Source organism: Sapajus apella, unplaced genomic scaffold (genome assembly GCF_009761245.1).
Source record: "Sapajus apella isolate SASKATOON/1434 unplaced genomic scaffold, GSC_monkey_1.0 scaffold21, whole genome shotgun sequence".
In the NCBI taxonomy this organism is placed as follows: domain Eukaryota; kingdom Metazoa; phylum Chordata; class Mammalia; order Primates; family Cebidae; genus Sapajus; species Sapajus apella.
In genome coordinates, this window is record NW_022436961.1 from 4,767,727 (window position 1) to 4,787,118 (window position 19,392).

The 19,392-nt window shown below is 37.0% G+C and overlaps 2 protein-coding genes and 1 long non-coding RNA gene across 4 annotated transcripts in view; 1 reads left to right on the forward strand and 2 right to left on the reverse strand.

Moving 5' to 3' along the window:
- The window catches only part of ADAM32 (ADAM metallopeptidase domain 32), a 170,973-nt gene extending 167,466 nt beyond the window's left edge, over positions 1 to 3,507 (reverse strand). The window contains exon 1 of the mRNA XM_032288017.1: positions 2,828 to 3,507. Coding sequence (XP_032143908.1) covers positions 2,828 to 2,885 — 58 coding nt within the window. The 5' untranslated portion in view covers positions 2,886 to 3,507. The remainder of the gene's footprint in view (positions 1 to 2,827) is intronic.
- Positions 3,508 to 3,576: 69 nt separating this feature from the next.
- On the forward strand, positions 3,577 to 10,035 carry LOC116558313. Its single transcript, XR_004271953.1, has 2 exons — positions 3,577 to 3,650; positions 9,947 to 10,035. It is a non-coding gene; the product is annotated as an uncharacterized LOC116558313 (long non-coding RNA).
- ADAM9 (ADAM metallopeptidase domain 9) overlaps positions 4,893 to 19,392 on the reverse strand; it is a 115,845-nt gene continuing 101,345 nt past the window's right edge. For both annotated transcript variants that reach the window (XM_032288141.1, XM_032288140.1), the window contains 2 exons: positions 8,301 to 8,368; positions 4,893 to 6,281 (listed from right to left, as the gene is read on the reverse strand). In XM_032288141.1, the coding sequence (XP_032144032.1) occupies positions 6,201 to 6,281; positions 8,301 to 8,368 (149 nt within the window). In that variant the 3' untranslated portion in view covers positions 4,893 to 6,200. The remainder of the gene's footprint in view (positions 6,282 to 8,300; positions 8,369 to 19,392) is intronic.

Genomic DNA, 19,392 nt, shown 5'->3' on the forward strand with positions numbered 1-19,392 from the left:
ATGAATCATTGCCACGGGCAACGGGGAGGGAGGGATAAATAAGCAGAACACACAGGATTTTTAGGGCAGTGAAACTATTCTGTTTAATACTACAGTGGTGGATGCATGTCATTGTACATTTTTCAAAACCATAGAATGTACAACATGGAGAATGAACCCTAATGCAAACGGTGGACTTTGGATGATAGCAGTGTGTCAGTGTAGGCTCATCAAGTGTAACAAATGTATGTCATGGTGCCAGATGTTGATAGTAGAAAAGGTTGTATATATTTGAGAACAGGGACTATATGGGAACTCTTTCAACTCAATTTTGTTATGAACCTAAAAGTGTTCTAAAAAATAAAGTTTATAATATTCTTTATTTTTTATTTTATTTTATTTTTTAAGATGGAGTTTTGCTCTTGTCACCCAGGCTGGAGTGCAATGGTGCCATCTTGGCTCACTGCAACCTCCACCTCCTGAGTTCAAGCAATTCTCCAGCCTCAGCTTCCTGAGTACTTGGATTACAGGCACATGCCACCACATCTGTAATTTTTGTATTTTTAGTAGAGACAGCGTTTCACCATGTTGGCCAGGCTGGTCTCAAACTCCTGACCTCAGGTGATCCAACCACCTCAGCATTCCAAAGTGCTGGGATTACAGGCGTGAGCCACTGTGCCCGGCCCTATTAATATTTTTTAAAAGGTTAGATGGTAAATTTTATGTGTATTTTACAACAATTTAAAGTAAAAAATAATATATTTAAAAATACATGGGTAACATACCAGAGTTCAAGATAGATAACGAATTTTAATACAGCATGTTAAGAAAAGTTCATTGATATGTTCTACATTGCAACTAAACTTTACCATTGGTCAAGTTTTGGTGTAGTATACAAAGAATACCTTTAATTATCTGAAAAAAAAGGTAAAATTATTTCTTCCTTGTCCTTTTCCAACTACATAGGCTAGATTTTCCTCAGATACATCACATGAAATATATAGCAAGAGACTGACTGCAAAACCAGAAATGAGAAGTAGCTGTCTTCTATTAAAGGAGACATTAAAGAGATTCACAAAAATGTTGTTCTTCTCAATATTTTTTGTTTGGAAAATATATTTTTATTTTGAAAATGTGATACTTATGTTAACAAATAAAAGGCATATTACTTTTTTTTTCTTTGAGACAGAGTCTCCCTCTGTCACCCAGGCTGGAGTCCAATAGCATGACCTTGGTTCACTGCAACCTCCGCCTTCTGGGTTCAAGCAATTCTCCTGCCTCAGCCTCCTGAGTAGCTGGGATTACGGGCGTGCACCACCACACCTGGCTAATTTTTTTTGTATTTTTAGTAGAGATGGGGTTTCACCATGTTGGCCAGCTGATCTTGAACTCCTGACCTCAGGTGATCCACCCACATCGGCCTCCCAAAGTGCTGGAATTACAGGTGTGAGCCACCACACTTGGTTGTTACTTTTAATTAATGAAATACACATTCTTACATTTCTATTTTAATTTCTAATATGTTAAACATTGATATAAATCCACATAAACAAAAGCTCTTTGAGAATCTCAATAATTGTTAATGTATAAAGGAGTTCGGAACCCAAAAACTTTGATAACCACTGCATTCAAATTTTGTATGTGTTAGGAACTGAATGTATCCCACAAAATTCTGTGTTGACTCCCTAACCCCCAATATGACAGTATTTGGTTATGGCCTTTGGGAGGCAATCAAGGTTTGATGAAGGCATACAGTGGGACCCTCAGGAGGGGATTCATGCCCTTATAAGATGAGACATCAGAGAATTTGCTCCTGCTGTCTCTTTCCCTGAACACGAAGAAAGGGTCCTGTGAGTACACAGGGAGAAGGCAGCTGTTTACAAGCCAGGAAGAGAACTCTCACCCCACTCTAACCAGGCTGACACTCTGGTCTTGACCACACCTCTGCTATGCTGCAGAGGTAATTATAACAGGATAGGAAGGAGAGTAGGCAGAGTTCTCAAAAATTTACAGTATCACAGGGGAGGTGTGCATGCAAGTAAAATGTCTGGATATGCCCTTATTTTCCTTCTCTTTTTACATACTATTCTGATTCTTGTCAGCGGGAATCGTGTCACTTCCTGCCTCTCCACAGTGGTCCATTTGCATTGTTTGGAGGTACTTACAGTTTATTTAGCAGTTCTCTTACTAATGAACTTTTATAGTTTTTCAATCATTTTGCTGTTAATTAATACATTAGTCAGATCCTACCGCCATAACAAAATAGCATAGACGGCATGGCTTAAACAACAGAAAGTGATTTTCCTCATAGTTCTGGAGAACTATGAGCTGGAGTCTCCCTCTGTAGCCCACTGCACTCCAGCCTGGGCGACAGCAGGGACTCCGTCGCAAACTTTTTTAAATTTTTTAATAATTAGACAAGATCTCTGTTGCCCAGGCTGGAGCGCAATGGGTGCAATCTCGGCTCACTTCAGTCTCCACCTCCCAGACTCACGTGGTCCTCCTCCCTCAGCGTAGCTGGGACCACAGGTGCGCGCCACCACCTCGAAGCATTTTTTAAAACTTTTTTGTAGAGATGGGGTCTCGCTGTGTTGCCCAAGCTAGTGTCCAACTCCAAGGTCAAACTCTGCTCTCCTCGACCTCCCAAAGCCCGGGGATTACAGGCGCGAGCCCCGGCGCAGGGCCCTGAGTCTTCTCCTTCCGGACGGGGCGCCCACTCCCCCGGAAAAGGCCCCGTTGCCAGGATGACAGGGCCAAAGGGACCCAGGCAGGGAGGGCCCCGGGCTTTGCAGGGAGTTGGGCCGCAGTGTGAGCACCGGGACGAGTGTCAGGGTCTAGGCTGGCTCACCGGGTCTTGACGCCAGGAGGCAGCAGAGCCCTGCCAGCAGCAACCAGAGGCGGAACATGGTGCGGCTTCGGGGCTGCCAACTGGAGGCCGTTGGGACGCCGGGAGTTACCGGAAGTTACCGGGAGTTACCGGAGACGCGGGGACGCGCGGACGCCGGGGGCCGCTCGCCGCGCGTTCATGGAGCAGCGTTCTCAGGAGGCCTGGGAGCCCGGGGTGCTCTGTGTGTTTAGCGCCGAGGCTAAAGCCCCAGACGCGTGGTTGCTGGAGCCATCTGACCACCCAGCGCCCTCTGTCGCGATCGAGCTCGTCGTCTTCCACTAATTTTTCGCTTTGCGTTGATGGACCTTAACAACTGACACACTAATTCACACTCAGCGTGTGCTCTTCTGCCCCAGACATTTCCTGGGTGCTCACTATTGCCCAGGCTGGTCTCGAACTGCTGGATTCAAGCGAGCCTCCCTTATATACCCAGTAACAAGACTGCTGGGTCAAATGGTATGTCTGCCTCTAGGTCTTTGAGGAATCACCAACGTGATTTTATGGATGCACGCAGTTTTAAAAGGGCAATCTATGCCTGAAATCAATAGCATGAACAAAAACAAGTCAACAGGCCCAGCGCAATGGCTCACACCTGTAATCCTAGCACTTACCGAGGCCGAGATGGGTGGATCACCTGAGGTCAGGAGTTCAAAACCAGCCTGGTCAACATGGTGAAACCCCGTCTCTACTACAAAATACAAAAATTAGGTGGGCATGGTGGTGGGTGCCTGTAATCCCAGCTACTTGGGGAGGCTGAGGCAGGAGAATCGCTTGAACCCAGGAAGTGGAGGTTGCAGTGAGCCAAGATTGTGCCACTCCAGCCTGGGTGACAAGAGCAAAACTCCATCTCAGAAAAACATACGCATACACATGCGTGCGCGCAGGTACACATGGCAACAAAAAAATACACTGAGCTTTTATCTCAATAGGAACAGCTAATGCTAGGCTAAGACTGCTTTTAGGCAGCTGCTGAGCCACAGCTAATTTCACCTAGCTTTGTAACAAATACAGTAAATGCTTCAATTCATCGATTAGTGATAAGTATTCTGAATGAATTTCTGGTTCTTATATTTTGTTCTTTCTCACTCCTCAACCTTTCCAGTTTGTATCTTTAATAGGGCTGATTTTGTATTATTCTTAACATGTGTGTAAGGCTCTCTTCATAACAGAAGATGACTTCTAAGTCAGGAAACATATCCTATCCAGAACTTAGATATCACAGTGCCTGAAAAAATGGTAGGGTTTTGGTAAACATTCATGAAATTTAATAAAATCTGATTTGGGTCTAGAAAATCAGATTTTATTAAATCAAATTGTGCTTAACTCTATGGTTACAGACACAGGCTTGATAGGAAGAATGCAATACCCTGAACAAGGTCAGTTTGACACATTGGAGTCAATTAGAGATGTCAAACTTGCATATAATTTATCCTTATTTATTCTTTTTGATGATAGAAAGGATGTCCTTTACTATTTTCAAATTTTGAAATGGCATCCATAACCAAGAAAGTAAAAACATAAAGTATATTTTAAAATACATCAAAGTAAAAGAAGTTCAGATCCAACACTCTTTAAAAACTTTCTAGTCAAAGATCCAAGGAACTATCTAATTTCAAGAAAAGTGTTAAGTTACATAGTTAATACATTACCAACTGTAAAATTTCAGTGATAAGCATTACAATTGCAAAAACTGAGGCTACATGAAAGGGACGAACATTTGAATCTTATATTCATTCAGAGATTTACAATGAAATGATGGGCCTTCATTTGAGATTGCTCACAATGTTTAATATGTACACCTGATCGTTCAAATAACATGCTATCTTCAGAGAACTTAAATTTTTGCCTTCTTCAAAACTAATCTGTTTTTCTTTAATAACAAAAAGCCATTGTGCACACTTTGGCAAAAGTCTGAAAAATGAGTGAGATAATATCTGTAAAAGTTTGACTAGGATTGTTATCTAAAATTACAACTTTTTAATAAGATTATAAATAGTTGAGTAGGAAGCCACTAGGAGACACAAAAGAGAATTTCAAGTATTTTCTTTATTGTAAATGTTGTATCTGTATATGTTTATATACACAAACCAAAAACACTTTTAAAAAACTAATGAAATTCAGTTAATAAACCTATTAAACTTTATTATGAAAGGTTATGAAAACATTTTTAGTGCTTAAAATTTTACTATCCATGCCATTTCTGCCATAGTAAAAATTCATTTTTAACACAGCTCAGATGATAACTCATAGATACCACAGTAACTTTTTTGTACATATTTAAGAAAACCTTTTGTTCCTTCTTTCTCCAGCCTAATTTCTATGAAAATATTAGTGTCGACAAAGACATGACCCAGCACACCTTAGTAAATGTAAACATTCTAAATGATTTAATAGCAAGCTTTGAAAGTTCAGATTTTAGACCTAAAGTGCTCATGAAATTTTCAAGTGGTTTTGTAACAGTTCAATTGATTGAAGATTTTATAATTGCTCCTGCTTTATTATAGTCATGAATCAACAACATATTTGATTAGATCTATTAAATATTTCGTACCTTAAAGCTTATAATTTATTTAAAATAGTGCTATTGTGAAAGGATGTCATGCTTTAACATGATTCATAATAGAAATTCTAATATTAATTTCTCTAAGAATTATCTATAGTTGAAAGATCATAAAAATGGAAGCGAAGAACTGTGCATGAATACACACACTCTTAGTATATTTTGTACTTTCAAAATAATATGACATCTTAATTGTGGTTCTTGTGCATTCTTTTGAAGACAGAATATTTGCTTATTCATGTACTGAATGACAGACAAGATTCTAGAGTATGATGATTATTAATTCGTGCAAGATGAAAAACATTACATATCATTGGCAGCTGATTAGTCAGTTTTCACAGGTATTAGATTATCACATGTTTAATCAGAAACTACATTAATGATAACTAAGGTCAAAAATTCAGAATAACATTTAAACACATAATGACAAATCTTACACCAATACAGTTAATTTGAAAATCATCACAATGATATGTTCAAAATAACGTAATCCATGATTAGTGCATTAACCTCATGATGACTGAATAATTATTTAATGATGGAAAAGGAAATGTTACTGTAAATTCCCTGGCTTTACTGCATTTCCTTGTATTTCTCAATTCTCACACTCAGTTTCTGTTTATCTGTGTTAGTAAAGTCTGTTTTGTGATATTTTGTTTTCATTCATAGTTGCAACAGGAAGAAAGGCTTTTCAAGAAAACAAGAAAAAAAAAGTATTAGCTCAGTTCCCTGAAGACATTTGCAAAAAGAAGATTAAAAAATCAAGTGAGGGAACTATATAAAGGAGGTGCAGGAGCAGGACGGGCAGGAATTAAGTTTCCCTGAGATGATACTTTCGGTTGTGGCGGAGGTGGCCTGTGAGGGAAAAAAAGTTAATAACGTGTTTAGACTGGATGAATTAATGCCATATTCATTACAAGCTCAACATAATACCATCCTCAGCATCTCTGACAATAGGAAAGGGTACTTTACATTCTGAGATCAGTATTAAGGTGATATTCAATGGCTAAAGGGCTCTAATTAGAATCTAAAATGGAATAACTACTTTAAATAATGCTACTCCACAATCAACAATGTTATATGAAGGTTCTAGTTTACATGTTTTGTTTTGTTTTTCAAAAAATAAAAGCACAAGAAATGGTAAAGATAAACTGTAAAAGACAAGTGAGGACACTAAGTGATCAAGCACTTGTTTGTGCTGCTAGAATTTAAGGGCAGCAAATTACTGGTAGGTGTAAACCTAGCTGTTTATAGCTCCTTCAACATAAGGGAGCTCTCTCAACATGAGATCCACTCTGAGAATTAAATGTGTTATGACTTCTATACCTGTCCATCTCAGTCCTCATACTTCCACCTGTGGACACCCTCTCCTAGCCTCATCATCCAATTCTAATACACCTCTACTCCAGTAACACACTAGAACACTACCTGGTGAATGTCTCCCTCCCAATTTATATATTCTTCCCCTGATCCTCAGTTGGATTTCAACGTATTCTTATTGTATAATAAAGATTATGGCTGGGTGCAGTGGCTCACTCCTGTAATCTCAGGACTTTGGGAGGCTGAGGCGGGCGGATCACCTGAGGTCGGGAGTTCGAGACCAGCCTGACCAACGTGAACAAACCCCATCTCTACTAAAAATACAAAATTAGCCAGGCAAAGTGGTGCATGCCTGTAATCCCAGCTACTTGGGAGGCTTGAGGCAGGAGAGTAGCTTGAACCCAAGAGACAGAATTTGCAGTGAGCCAAGGTCATGCCATTGCACTCCAACCTGGGCCACAAGAGCAAAACTCCATCTCAAAAAAAAAAAAAAGAATACATATGAAGACAGTCCCTGGAGTTGCAATGCAATTGTAATTTAAAAGGCTGTGGGGTGAGAGGGTCACATGCATTTTATGTAATACGAAATGAAGTAATAAATTATCTTCCTTCCAGATGATTTTAAGCCCATCAATTGAGTCTCTGGTTTCAGTTCTTGTGTTTTTCAGTTCTAGAATTTCCATTGATAACCTTTGTTTTTAAGTTTTTAGTTCTGTGCTGAAATTCTCAATCTTTACTTTTAATTCCATGACATCATAGTTAAAGTCCAGGTCTAATCACTATTAACTGAATACCCTCTCAGTCTGTTTCTATGGTCTATTGTTTCTTGGTTTTAGTCACATTTTATTTTCTTTTACACTTGGCTTTTTCGATCATGAGCAAAACATAAGAAACTGTAGAAATCAGTTGAAGGTCTGGTTCACTCTTACTTCTGGGTCCCAGCACCAAATCTGGGATGTTTACCAGAGTGCCTCCTCTTTGGCAGGGTTCCAAATTTTGTGCCCTCTGCCCTGTGAGTTTGTAGAAAGTTCTCCTCAGCTTACTAGCCTGTCTGTTGTCAGAACAGGTAAACTCAACCAGGAAGGAAAAGTGGCCCCAAAGCTGGGATCGTTTCTAGATTTCCTCCTCTCCTGACCTTACCCCCATAATTCCCCATAATTCCTCACTTCTTCAGTCGTCTGTGCCTTCAAACACACAGTTTCTTATATTGTCCAGCTTTTTTAGCTGTTTTTGACAGGAAGGCTGTTCTAACCCATCTGGTTTCCTACTGCTGGTTATCTCAAAGGACCTTGCTTCTGAATCGTATGCACATGAAAGCTGTGGCGGCAGAATCTATGTATTGCTCAAGCTTCTTTAACATTTCATTTTGACCCTATACCAATATGACAAAATTTATATAAAAGTTATTTTAAAACCTTTCTGCAAATCATGTTCCTGTAAACTGTTGAAAATAAATACCTTGTACTAAATTACATTAAAATATAGCGGAAATTATTAGACATTAACCCGTGGGTTTTATTCTGGTCAAAAAATCTAAGCAAATTTTCTTATTACCTTGATGGGAACTGTTGAGGTTGCTTGGCTGCATAGGTTGGTACTGGAAATCTGTTTGCATATATAGGCTAAAAAGAAAAAATAATAAAGTTATTAACACAATGTGCTCATAACTATGATTTCTATAATAGAAATCCAAATATTTAAAATCAATAAACACACTACAGGTGAATATCCCTTATCAGAAATGCTTAGAGCCAAAAGAGTTTCAAATTTCAGATTTTTTTCCAATTTTAGAATATTTGCACATACATAATCAGATATTTCGGGGGAGGGGACCCAAGTCTAAACAGAAAATTCACTGATGTTTCATATACGCCTTATACATATAACCTGAGGGTAATTTATACGATATTTTACATAATTTTGTGCATAAAACAAAGTCTGTGTATGCTGAGCCATCAGAAAGCAAAGGTGTCACTCAGCCCCTCATGTGGACAATCTGTGGTTGTTTGGCATCACCATCACTCCTGACTCTGAATTTATATGCTACTGGTAAGCAATCATTTTCTCACATGTATTCACATATAAGTGCTCAACAGTGCATTCTGACTGCAACTCGTCACATGAGGGCAGGTGTGGAATTTTCCATTTGTGGCATCGTGCTGATGCTCAGAAAGTTTGGGTTTTGGAGCATTTTAGATTTTCAGATAAGGGGTGTTCAACTTGTATTTATTTATAATGCTGACAGTTTAAAACATTTTGTTTGACATATCTTTACTATTGAATGTGGAATACTTAATTCTTTTAAGGTATTTTTTTAATTCAGTAATACCAAAGTACTATGTGGTTCAAATCAACTGTATTAATTAAAAGGTAACATATTTCTTACGTCAATGTATTTTAAATAAAATCTTCCAAAATGTATTGCCAAATCTATACAGTATCTAACACTATAAATACCACTAATCTAGAATCCTTGACTTTGAAATTCATGATATTCTTCCTTGATGAAGCAGTTGACATTTACAACAAACTGAAACTGTATAAGAGCCCCAAATAAGAAAGTAAAAGTAGTATTTTTTATATATCACATTACTTTAGAAGACGTTAGGAAGATCAGATGGAATTACTGAATCACTAATGAAGTGACCTTAACCAAGATGTTCTTTACTATCTACTGTTAATTCCTTAAGTTCTATGACGGGAAGAGAATGCACAATGGTGGAAAAGACCTTGAACACCCTCTGGCCTCTACCATAGAACAGGTGGTCTATCATCTGCAAATTTTTCCCCATGGAATGATTTATATGTACTGTGAAAATGGAGAAAAAAATGCAACAAAATGTCTCCATCTCTTTCCACAAGCCATAGGAGCAGCACTTTCTAAAGGGATGAAGTCCACTTTTGGAATGACAATGTGGTAAGGTGATGGGTATGGAATTGGCTTGACTGAATCTTACAATAAGGTATAGATAGACCAAAACATCACATTGTGGCCAGACGTGGTGGCTCACGCCTATCTATAATCCCAGCACTTTGGGAGGCCGAAGTGGGTGGATCCCTTGAGGTCAGGAGTTCAAGACCAGCCTGGCCAACATGGCAAAACTCCATCTCTTAAAAAAAATCAGCCAGGTATGATGGTGCACACCTATAATTCCAGCTACTCGGGAGGCTGAGGCAGGAAAACTGCTTGAATCCGGCAGGCAGCGATTGCAATGAGATGAGATCACATCCCTGCACTCCAGTCTGGGTGACAGAGCAAGAATCCATCTCAAAAAAAAAAAAAAAAAAATCACACTGTACCCCAAAATATACACAATTATTATTTGTCAATTAAAAATAAATTAATGAGAACAAGCTAAAAAGATTATAAGCAAGCAAGATGCTGGATGTGTTAATTAGTTTGATTTAATCATTTCTACATTATTTACATAAATCAAAACATCATGCTGAACCCATAAATGTATACAACTATGATTTGCCAATTAAAAATAAAATCAATTTAAAAAATTTTTAGCCTTGTTTGGCATTTATCTGATATATACTTTTAAATGTATGCAAAGACCTATTTACAAGGGTGCTTGATGCCACATTTTTTAATGGTATAAGACTAGAAACAACCTATTTTTAAATTTCTGGTAAATTTATAAGATAGAACAGTATGCAGTTACTAAAAAGAATGAAGTACATGTTCATTTCTTGCAAAGACTGGACCAAATGTCCAGAGAAAATTCCCAGTATAGTGCATTTAAAATGCTGGCTATAGTACTTAAAAGGTATTTTGAAATACTTGGCTGAGTTGGTGGGAAGTAAGAAACAGCTTACAGGCCAAAAAAAAAAAACCCAAGAAGGTATGAAAGAGTCCAAACTACGGAGTTGCTTTGTCCTGTGAACATCTTCCTATCCTTGGTAGGTGGCAGTATGTGTTTTCAACAACACATAGATAAGGGACGCAAAACCTGGGGCCTGAGCTGGATGGAATGGTGTATAATACAAGGACCTATATGAAGCCTCAGCATATGAAGGGTGATATCCCATGGGTTAACTAGAAAAACAAATACCTGCCCCAGAGAAGGCCAGTGGTGATACTCTGCCTTGGTGCTGATAGACGGGGAACTAAAAAAAATAGTCTCCACAAAGAAATTCTTACCATACACCCATCCTCATAACAGTATGGGGGCCAGAGTTCATAACATTTGTGTAGCAAAAAAAAAAAAAGAAAAAAATTCAACAAAAATTTCTGTTTAAAGACATCAAAGATTGACCATGCCCCCAAGCAACTGGCAAAGAAAAATAAATACTCTTAGTAGGAGAAACCCACTATAATTCAGGACTCAAATATATTTATTTCCAATATAAAGTTGCAAACAATGTGAGTTTACAGTCAATATCACAAGTGTACTAAGAAATGAGCTATCACAAGAGTCAGCAGAAATAAACCTGAGAACCCACCAAGGGCATACATACTAAAATGGCCAGATAGAGCACATAAAATAGGTGTTTGAATATGCTTTAAGAAATAAAAGCTTTAAAATATATAATAAAACTGTAACAAAAAATCACAACCAGGCAGATGTGAAATAGAACTAAGTAGAACTACAGAAATGAAATGTACTATAAAACTAGTTAAATTAGATATTCAACAAGTCAGTTAAATATCAGATTTGGCATAGTTTAGTAGACTAGTGAATGGAAGGTAGATCCAATATGATCAGAATGGAATACGCAAGAATAACTGGATATATCGAAGAAAGGTTAAGAAACAGAAAGATAGTAAAAAGTCTAACATGCAGGAAATGCATGAAAGAGTTAATCAGATAATGAGACAGAGGCAATATTTAAAGAAATAATTGCTAATAATTTGCCAGAATTGAAAAATATAAATCAGGTTCAGGAATTCTACTTATTGGCAAAGGAGTTTTTTTTTTTTAAGTCCACATCTACACCAACTAGTCTAAAGATATAGAAGAAAAAACCACATGGAAAAGACATTATCTACGGCAGCAATTAGAGTAACAATTTTTAAATTGCAACAAAGGAAGTTAAAATCTAGTCTTTTTAAAGTTCTTAGGAAAAAAAAGCTGTCAGCCAAAAACATTCTGAAAAGACAAAAACTGACAGAATTTACTATCAAAATACCTTCACTAAGGGAACTTCTAAAAGACACATGCCAGGAGGATAAGCTGATTCAATAAAGTAGGAAAGCAGACAATGAACTCAGGGGAAATAGCTAAAGCTCAAGGAGCATTTCACACGTGCCAGATGCAATTCTCAGTGCTCCACACATACTAATCCCTCTGATTTTCACAAGTCATTTGTAATTAGTATTTTTTTTTATTTTTTATTTTTTTTACAGATGAGGAAACAAGTATATAGAGTTTGAGAATCTTGCCTAAAGTCACAGCTTACAAAGTAACAAAGGCAGTGCTCAACCTGGGCAGTTTGGTTCACGGTCTACCCTCTTAACAATTCATTAAATTGGTGCATGACATCCCAAATCTAAACAAACATTTCATAATTCAATAGTCACATCTATATTGTAGAATTTTTAAAAACGAATGAAAATACTAAACAACAGCCTACTAATAGGGAGGAAGTGATCAGAATTAAAGCATTCTAAAGTCTTTATATTATTTAGAAGAAAAGTAAATATGTTAATTTTAGGCATTACATATGCATTTTTTAAATTTTAGAATTATCTCTAAAAAAAGATCTTATCTATATATCTGGGTTAACCCTCCAATAAGACTAAACACTGGCCCAGGAGGAAAGTGAAATGTGGCAGGAGAAGAACCAAATCAACCCAAAAGAATACAAGAGGAGTTGGGTATAGGGAAAAAAAAAGAAAAAAAGAAAAAGAAAAATGATGAAATCACAAAATAATAAACTATTAATAATGACCAGCAAGCTAAATGAATTACAGTCTGCAGTAAAATGACAAATAGTTTTTAAAAATTAAAATTCTAGAATTTCTATTTTCAAGAGTAAACATAAGGACACAGTTGCATGTAAAAAGATATGATGTAAATATTAACCAAAAAGAAAAATTATTGCTGTATTAATATCAGAAAAAATAGATCTCACATGAGAAACTGTCTTTCCCAAGGTTGTGTATAAGTACTCTGACTACTGAAAGCTGAAAATCTAAAAACAGTTATCAGGGACTGCTTTAAAGACTTCTAATAATCAATATGAAAGATGACATCTAGAACATGAGGAAATTTTAAATATTCTTTAATTGAAACTGAAAGCATTTCTCTTAAAATGAGGCATAAGGAAAGAATATCTGCTTTTACTATTGCTATGCAACATAGTACTAGAAGATCTATTTACAAGATCTAGTCAGAGCAACTAAAAAAGAAATAAAAGGCACCTAAACAGGAAAGGAAGAAGTATCTCCATTAACACATACAGTCAGGCAAAAAAGAACAAATAGGTACAGAAGAACAACTATTATATGATTCTGCTTACACGGGATAATCAGAATAGGCAAATTGCAAGAGATACAAACTGGAATGGTAGTTGCCAGGGGCTAGGGTTAGGGGAAATGGTAAGGTATTACTTCATAGGTACAAAGTTTCTGTTTGGGGTAATGAAAAAATACTAGAAACAGGGGTGATGGTAGCATAACACTGAGAATGTAATTAATGTCAGTTAAGTATATTCTTAAAAATGGTTAAAATGTCAGAGAGACCACCCAGGTGTAGTGGCTCATGCCTGTAATCCCAGCACTTTGGGAGGCTGAGGTGGGTGGATCACAAGGTCAGGAGTTCGAGACCAGCCTGGCCAATATGGTGAAACTAGCCTGGCCAATATGGTGAAACCCTGTTTACCACAAAATAGAAAAATTAGCTGGGCATGGTGGTACACGCCTATAGTCCCAGCTACTCAGGAGGCTCAGGCAGGAAGTCTTGAACCTGGGAGGTGGAGGTTGCAGTGAGCCGAGACTGCACCACTTCACTCCAGCCTGGGTGACAGAGTGAGACTCCGTGTCAAAAAAAAAAAAAGTATAAGCACAGACTGACTAGGAAAAAAAAAGTGAAGAAAAAAAAAATGTCAGAGAGACCACAGTATCACAGACAGACACCTGAGGGTGCTCTTGACTAGAAACCAGCCAAACCACAATAATTAGGAGATTGCACAAAAAAACCTCACAGAGGACACATCCCCATAAAAGATATGAGAGGCTTCCATATGTCCTTGTATAAAAGAAGACTGCAAAATCTGGGAAAGCAGCTAATTCTTCAAATGCCAAAATCCCAACAATAAATGACAAATAATACAAGGAAATAGAAACATGGCACATTTAAAGGAACAAACTAGATCTCCAGAAATTGACCCTAAGGAAACAGATATATACAAATTGCTGAAGAATTCAAAAATTAAAATTAAAAGAGAATGCAAAGAGACAACTAACAGAAATCAGGAAAATGATACATGAACAAAATGAGAATATCAACAAAGAGAAAGGAACTATAAAGAAGAACCAAACAGAAATTCTGGAGCTGAAAACTGTAATGCTAAATTGAAAGATTCACTAGAAGGATTCGACAACAAACATGATGAGGTAAAAGAAAGTACTAGTGGACTCAAAGACAGTATATTCAAAATAAAAGTGGCAGAGAAGCAAAAAAGGTGAAGAGAAAGGAAAATAAATAGCAACACAAAACCATACGAAAATATAAAACTCAATAATAAAGATAAGTCTATAGATAAATAGAGAATCCTGTAGTACTGTGAGTGTGAAAATCACTTTTTAGTCTTGTTAGAATGTTAAAAGCATAGCATAAAAAGTAATGAATCTGTGTTAATGATATGCAATATAAAAAGAAGCAATTTTGTGTCATCAATTACATGAAGTGGGAGAGGAAGAAATATAAAGGGGTAGAGTTTTTGTGATTGAAGTTATCAGTTTAAAATAGATTTCTATAACTTTATAAAATATTTTATGTAATTACAAAAATGTCACAATATATGTGCTATAGAATATGCACAAAGGAAAATGAGAATCAAAATACTACAAAAAAATAATAATTTATTATATATTTCAAAATAGCTAAAAGAGTAGAGTTGGAATGTTCCTAACATAGAAATGATAAATCCTTGAGGTGATGAATATCCCAATTACCCTGATTTGATCATTATACATTGCATGCTTGTTTCAAAATACCACAGGTACCCCATGTGATATGTACAACTATTATGTATCCATAATTGATTTTTAATTAAAAAGTAATCAAAAGAAGGCAGCAAGGGAAGAAGGGGCAAAAACAAAATAGCAACAGTAAGTCTTTCCCTATCAGTAATTCCTTTAAATACGAGTAAACATTCATGCAAATGGCAACCAAGAGAACAAGGGTAGCAATACTTACATCAGACAAAATGATGTAATATCAAAAACAGTAAAAACAGAGATGAAAAAGGGCATTAATGGTAAAGGGGTCAATTCATCAGAAGGATATAACAACTGTAAATATATATGCAGCCAATTTAGAGTACCTAAATATATAAAACAAATATTAATTAATTTAGCTCTCTGGAGGGAGAGCTAAGTGGCAACCCAATACTACTAGGAAACTTCAATACTTCACTTTCAGCAATAGATAGATCATCCAGACAACAAATCAGTGACTCAAACCAGACTTCAAACAAAATAGATGTAACAGACATAATCCATCCAACAAAAGCAGGATACACATTCTTCTCAAATGTACACAGGACATTCTGCAGGACAGATACTATGTTAAGCTGCAAAACAAGCCTTAACAAATTTAAAAAGACTGACATCAAGTATCTTTTCCAATGGATAGGACTCAAAAATCAATCAATAACTGAAGGAATTTTAGAAAATTCATAAATACATGAAAATTAAACAACATGCTCCTTAACAACCACTAGGTCAATAATAGATAAAAAGTAGTACTTAAAATACAGCCGACCCTTAAGATACACAGGTTTGAATTGCACAGGTAGACATATGTGCAGATCTTTTTCAACCAAACACAGATTGAAAATACAGTATTCATGACCCACATATACAGAGGGCCAATTTTTCCTATATGTGGATTCTGCAGGACCAATGGCAAGACTTGAGTATAGGTCAAGCCTTGAGATTTGGCTATGCTGTATGTGGGGGTCCTGGAACCAATCCCCAATGTGTACCAAGAAACAACTGTATCTTGAGACAATAAAAATGTAAACACAACATAACAAAATGTATGCAACACAGAAAAAGCAGTTCTAAGAGGGAAATTTATAGCAAGCAAGTCTACACCAATAAATGCCTACATTTTTTAAAAAATCTCAAATAAACTGCCTAATGTTATACTTTGAGACTTAGAAAAAGAGAAACAACCTAAGTCTAAAGTTAGCAGAAGAATGGGAATAGAAAGGATCAGAGCAAAAATGAATGAAATACTGAAACAATACCATTAATGGAAAAAAATAAATAAAACTAAGAGTTGGTTTTTTGAAAAGATAAACAAAATTAACACACCATTAGGTAGACTAAGAGAAAAAGAGGAATCAAATAAAATCAGAAATGAAAGAGGAGACATTATAGTTGATACCACAGAAATACAAAGTTTTATAAGAGACTGCTATGAACAATCATGCACCAACACATTGAATAACCTAGAAAAAAAACAAATTCCTAGAAACATACAATCATGACTGAATTGTGAAGAAATAAAAAATCTGAAAAGATCAATCATAAGCAAGGAGATTGAAAAAAAGTCTCTCATCAAAGAAAAGCTCAGGACCTGATAACTTCACAGCTGAATTTTACCAAACATTTAAAGAACTAATGGAATCCTTCTCAAACTCTTCCCAACACTTCAAGAGGAAGGAATATTTCCAAACTTATTTTACAAGGCCAGCATTACCCTGAAACCAAAGCCAGACAAGGACACCACAAGAAAAGAAAATTACAGGCCAATATCCTTTATGAACATACATGCAAAAAATTTCAACAAAAACTAGCAAACTGAATTCAGGAGCACATTAAAAGAATATTTCCTGATGACCGCGTAGGATTTATTCTGGGAATGCAAGGATGGTTTAACATATTCAAATCAATAAACATGCTACACAACATTAGCAAACAAAAAACATAAACATAACAAAAACCATAATTATTTTATGAAATTGGGGAAAAGAATTTGACAAATTTCAACATTCTTTAATGCTAGAAACTCTCAACATTGTTCTGCCAGGCATGGTGGCTCATGCCTGGAATCCCAGCATTTTGGGAGGCTGAGGCAGGTGGATCAACTGAGGTCAGGAGTTCAAGACCAGCCTGGCCAACATGGCGAAAGCCCATCTCTACTAAAACTATAAAAATTAGCTGGGCAGGATGGCACGTGCCTGTAATCTTAGCTACTCAGGAGGCTGAGTCAGGAGAATAGCTTCAACCAGGAGGCAGAGGTTTCAGTCAGCCGAGATCATGACACTGAACTCCAGCCTGGGTGACAGAGTGAGACTCTGTCTCAAAAAAAAAAAAAAAAGAAAGAAAGAAAGAAAGAAAAGAGAAAGAAAGAATGAATGGATGAACCTCAGAATAAAGGCCGTACATCACAAGCCTACAACTAACATCATACTGAACAATGAAAAACTGAAAGCTTTTCCTCTAAGATCAGGAATAAGACAAGGATGTCCACTCCTACCAATTCTACTCAACATAGTACTAGAAGTTCTAGCCAGAGCAGTTAGGCAATAAAAAGAAAATAAAATACATCCGAATTGGAAAGGAAGAAGTAAAACTGTCTTTGTTTGCAGATGGCATTGTCTTTTACATAATAAACCCTAAAGAGTCGACCAAACAAATAAATTCAGTAAATTTATTTGTTAAAACAAATAAATCTGTAGATTGCTTTGGGTAGTATGGTTATTTTAATATTAATTCTTCTAATCAATGGGCATGGGATATCTTTCCATTTATTTATGTCTTCAGTTTCTTTCATGAATGTTTTATAGGTTTCCTTGTTAAAACAAATAAATTCAGTAAATTTTTTAGAACAAATTTGTTAGAACAAATAAATTCAGTAAAGTTGCACAACACAAAATCAACATATAAAAACCAGTAGCATTTCTATACATTACAACAAGCTATCTGAAAAAGAAATCTGAAATAAATTCCACTTAAAATGACATCAAAAATACATACATAAATAAAGCAGAAATAAATTTAACCAAGAAAAATAAATATCTGTACAAGGAAACCTATAAAACATCCATGAAAGAAACTGAAGACATAAATAAATGGAAAGATATCCCATGCCCACTGATTAGAAGAATTAATATTAAAATAACCATACTACCCAAAGCAATCTACAGATTCAATGCAATACCTATTAATATTCCAATGACAACTTTCATAACAATAGAAAAAATCCTAAAATTCATAAGGAACCACAAAAGACCCAGAATCACTAAAGCAATCTTGAGCAAAAAGAACAAAGCTGGAAGCATCACACTACCGAATTTCAAAATATACAGCAAAACTGTACTAATTAAAACAGCATACTACTGGCATAAAACACACATAAAAGACAAATGGAACAGATTAGAGAACCCCAAATTCACAAATTTATGGTCAGCTAGTCTTCAACAAATGTGCCAAGGATACACAATCAAGAAGGGAACATCACTTCAATAAATAGTTTGGGGACAACTTCATACCCATATGAAGAAACACAAAAATGAACTGGTATTTCACTCCGTAAACAAAAATCAACTCAAACTGGATTACAGATTTAAACATAAGTGGGGGAGGACCCAAGATGGCCAAATAGGAACAGCTCGGGAGTGCAATTCCCAGCAAGAACATAAAGGGTAAGTGCCCACCGCATTTTCAAACAAATTTTCACTGCCCACAGACTGGGAGATTCCTGGGCCAAAAAGTACCACACGTTTTCAGCACAGCAGTTTCAGCCGGTGCCAGGTTGGCATGCAGAAATTCACACAAATCTGGACAGCCATTTCAACTGGCACCTGGAACGCCTGGGTTACAGAGATGCCCATTCAATTCAAAACAGAGGGGGCAGAGACAGGGAGCCAGGCAATCTGGCACAGGGAGTACCGCCCACACAAAACAAGCAATCTGAAATGCTCTGGATTGAGAGTTCTGCGGCAAGTGCAGCTGGACCCAGGACGGTCCAGCTCAGTGAGGGTAAGGGCAACCACCACTAGCGAGGCAGTCCGCCACTACTGAGGCAATTCACCAGTACCGAGGCAGTTCAAACAGCAGCTGGGCAGAGCCTGCAGCAGCTCAGCAACATCTCTACTGGCAGACTGTGACTAGACTACTCCATGCAGGGCAGGGCATCTATGAAAAAAGGCAGCAGCATGACAGGAACTTATAAATAAAACTGACCTTCCTAGGATAGAGCACCTGGGAAAAGAAGCGGTTATGAGTTCCGCTGCAGGAGGCTTAAAAGTACCTGTCCAGCAACTCTGCACGGAACAGCAGAGCTCTCAGCACAGCACTTGAGCTCCTATAAGGGACAGACTGTCTCCTCAAGCAGTTCCCTGACTCCAGGATACCCAAAGAGACACCTCCTAAAGGAGAGCTCAGGCTGACATCTGGCAGGTACCCTTCTGGGACAAAGATAACAGAAGAAGAAATCTGCAGCAACCCTTACTGTTTTGC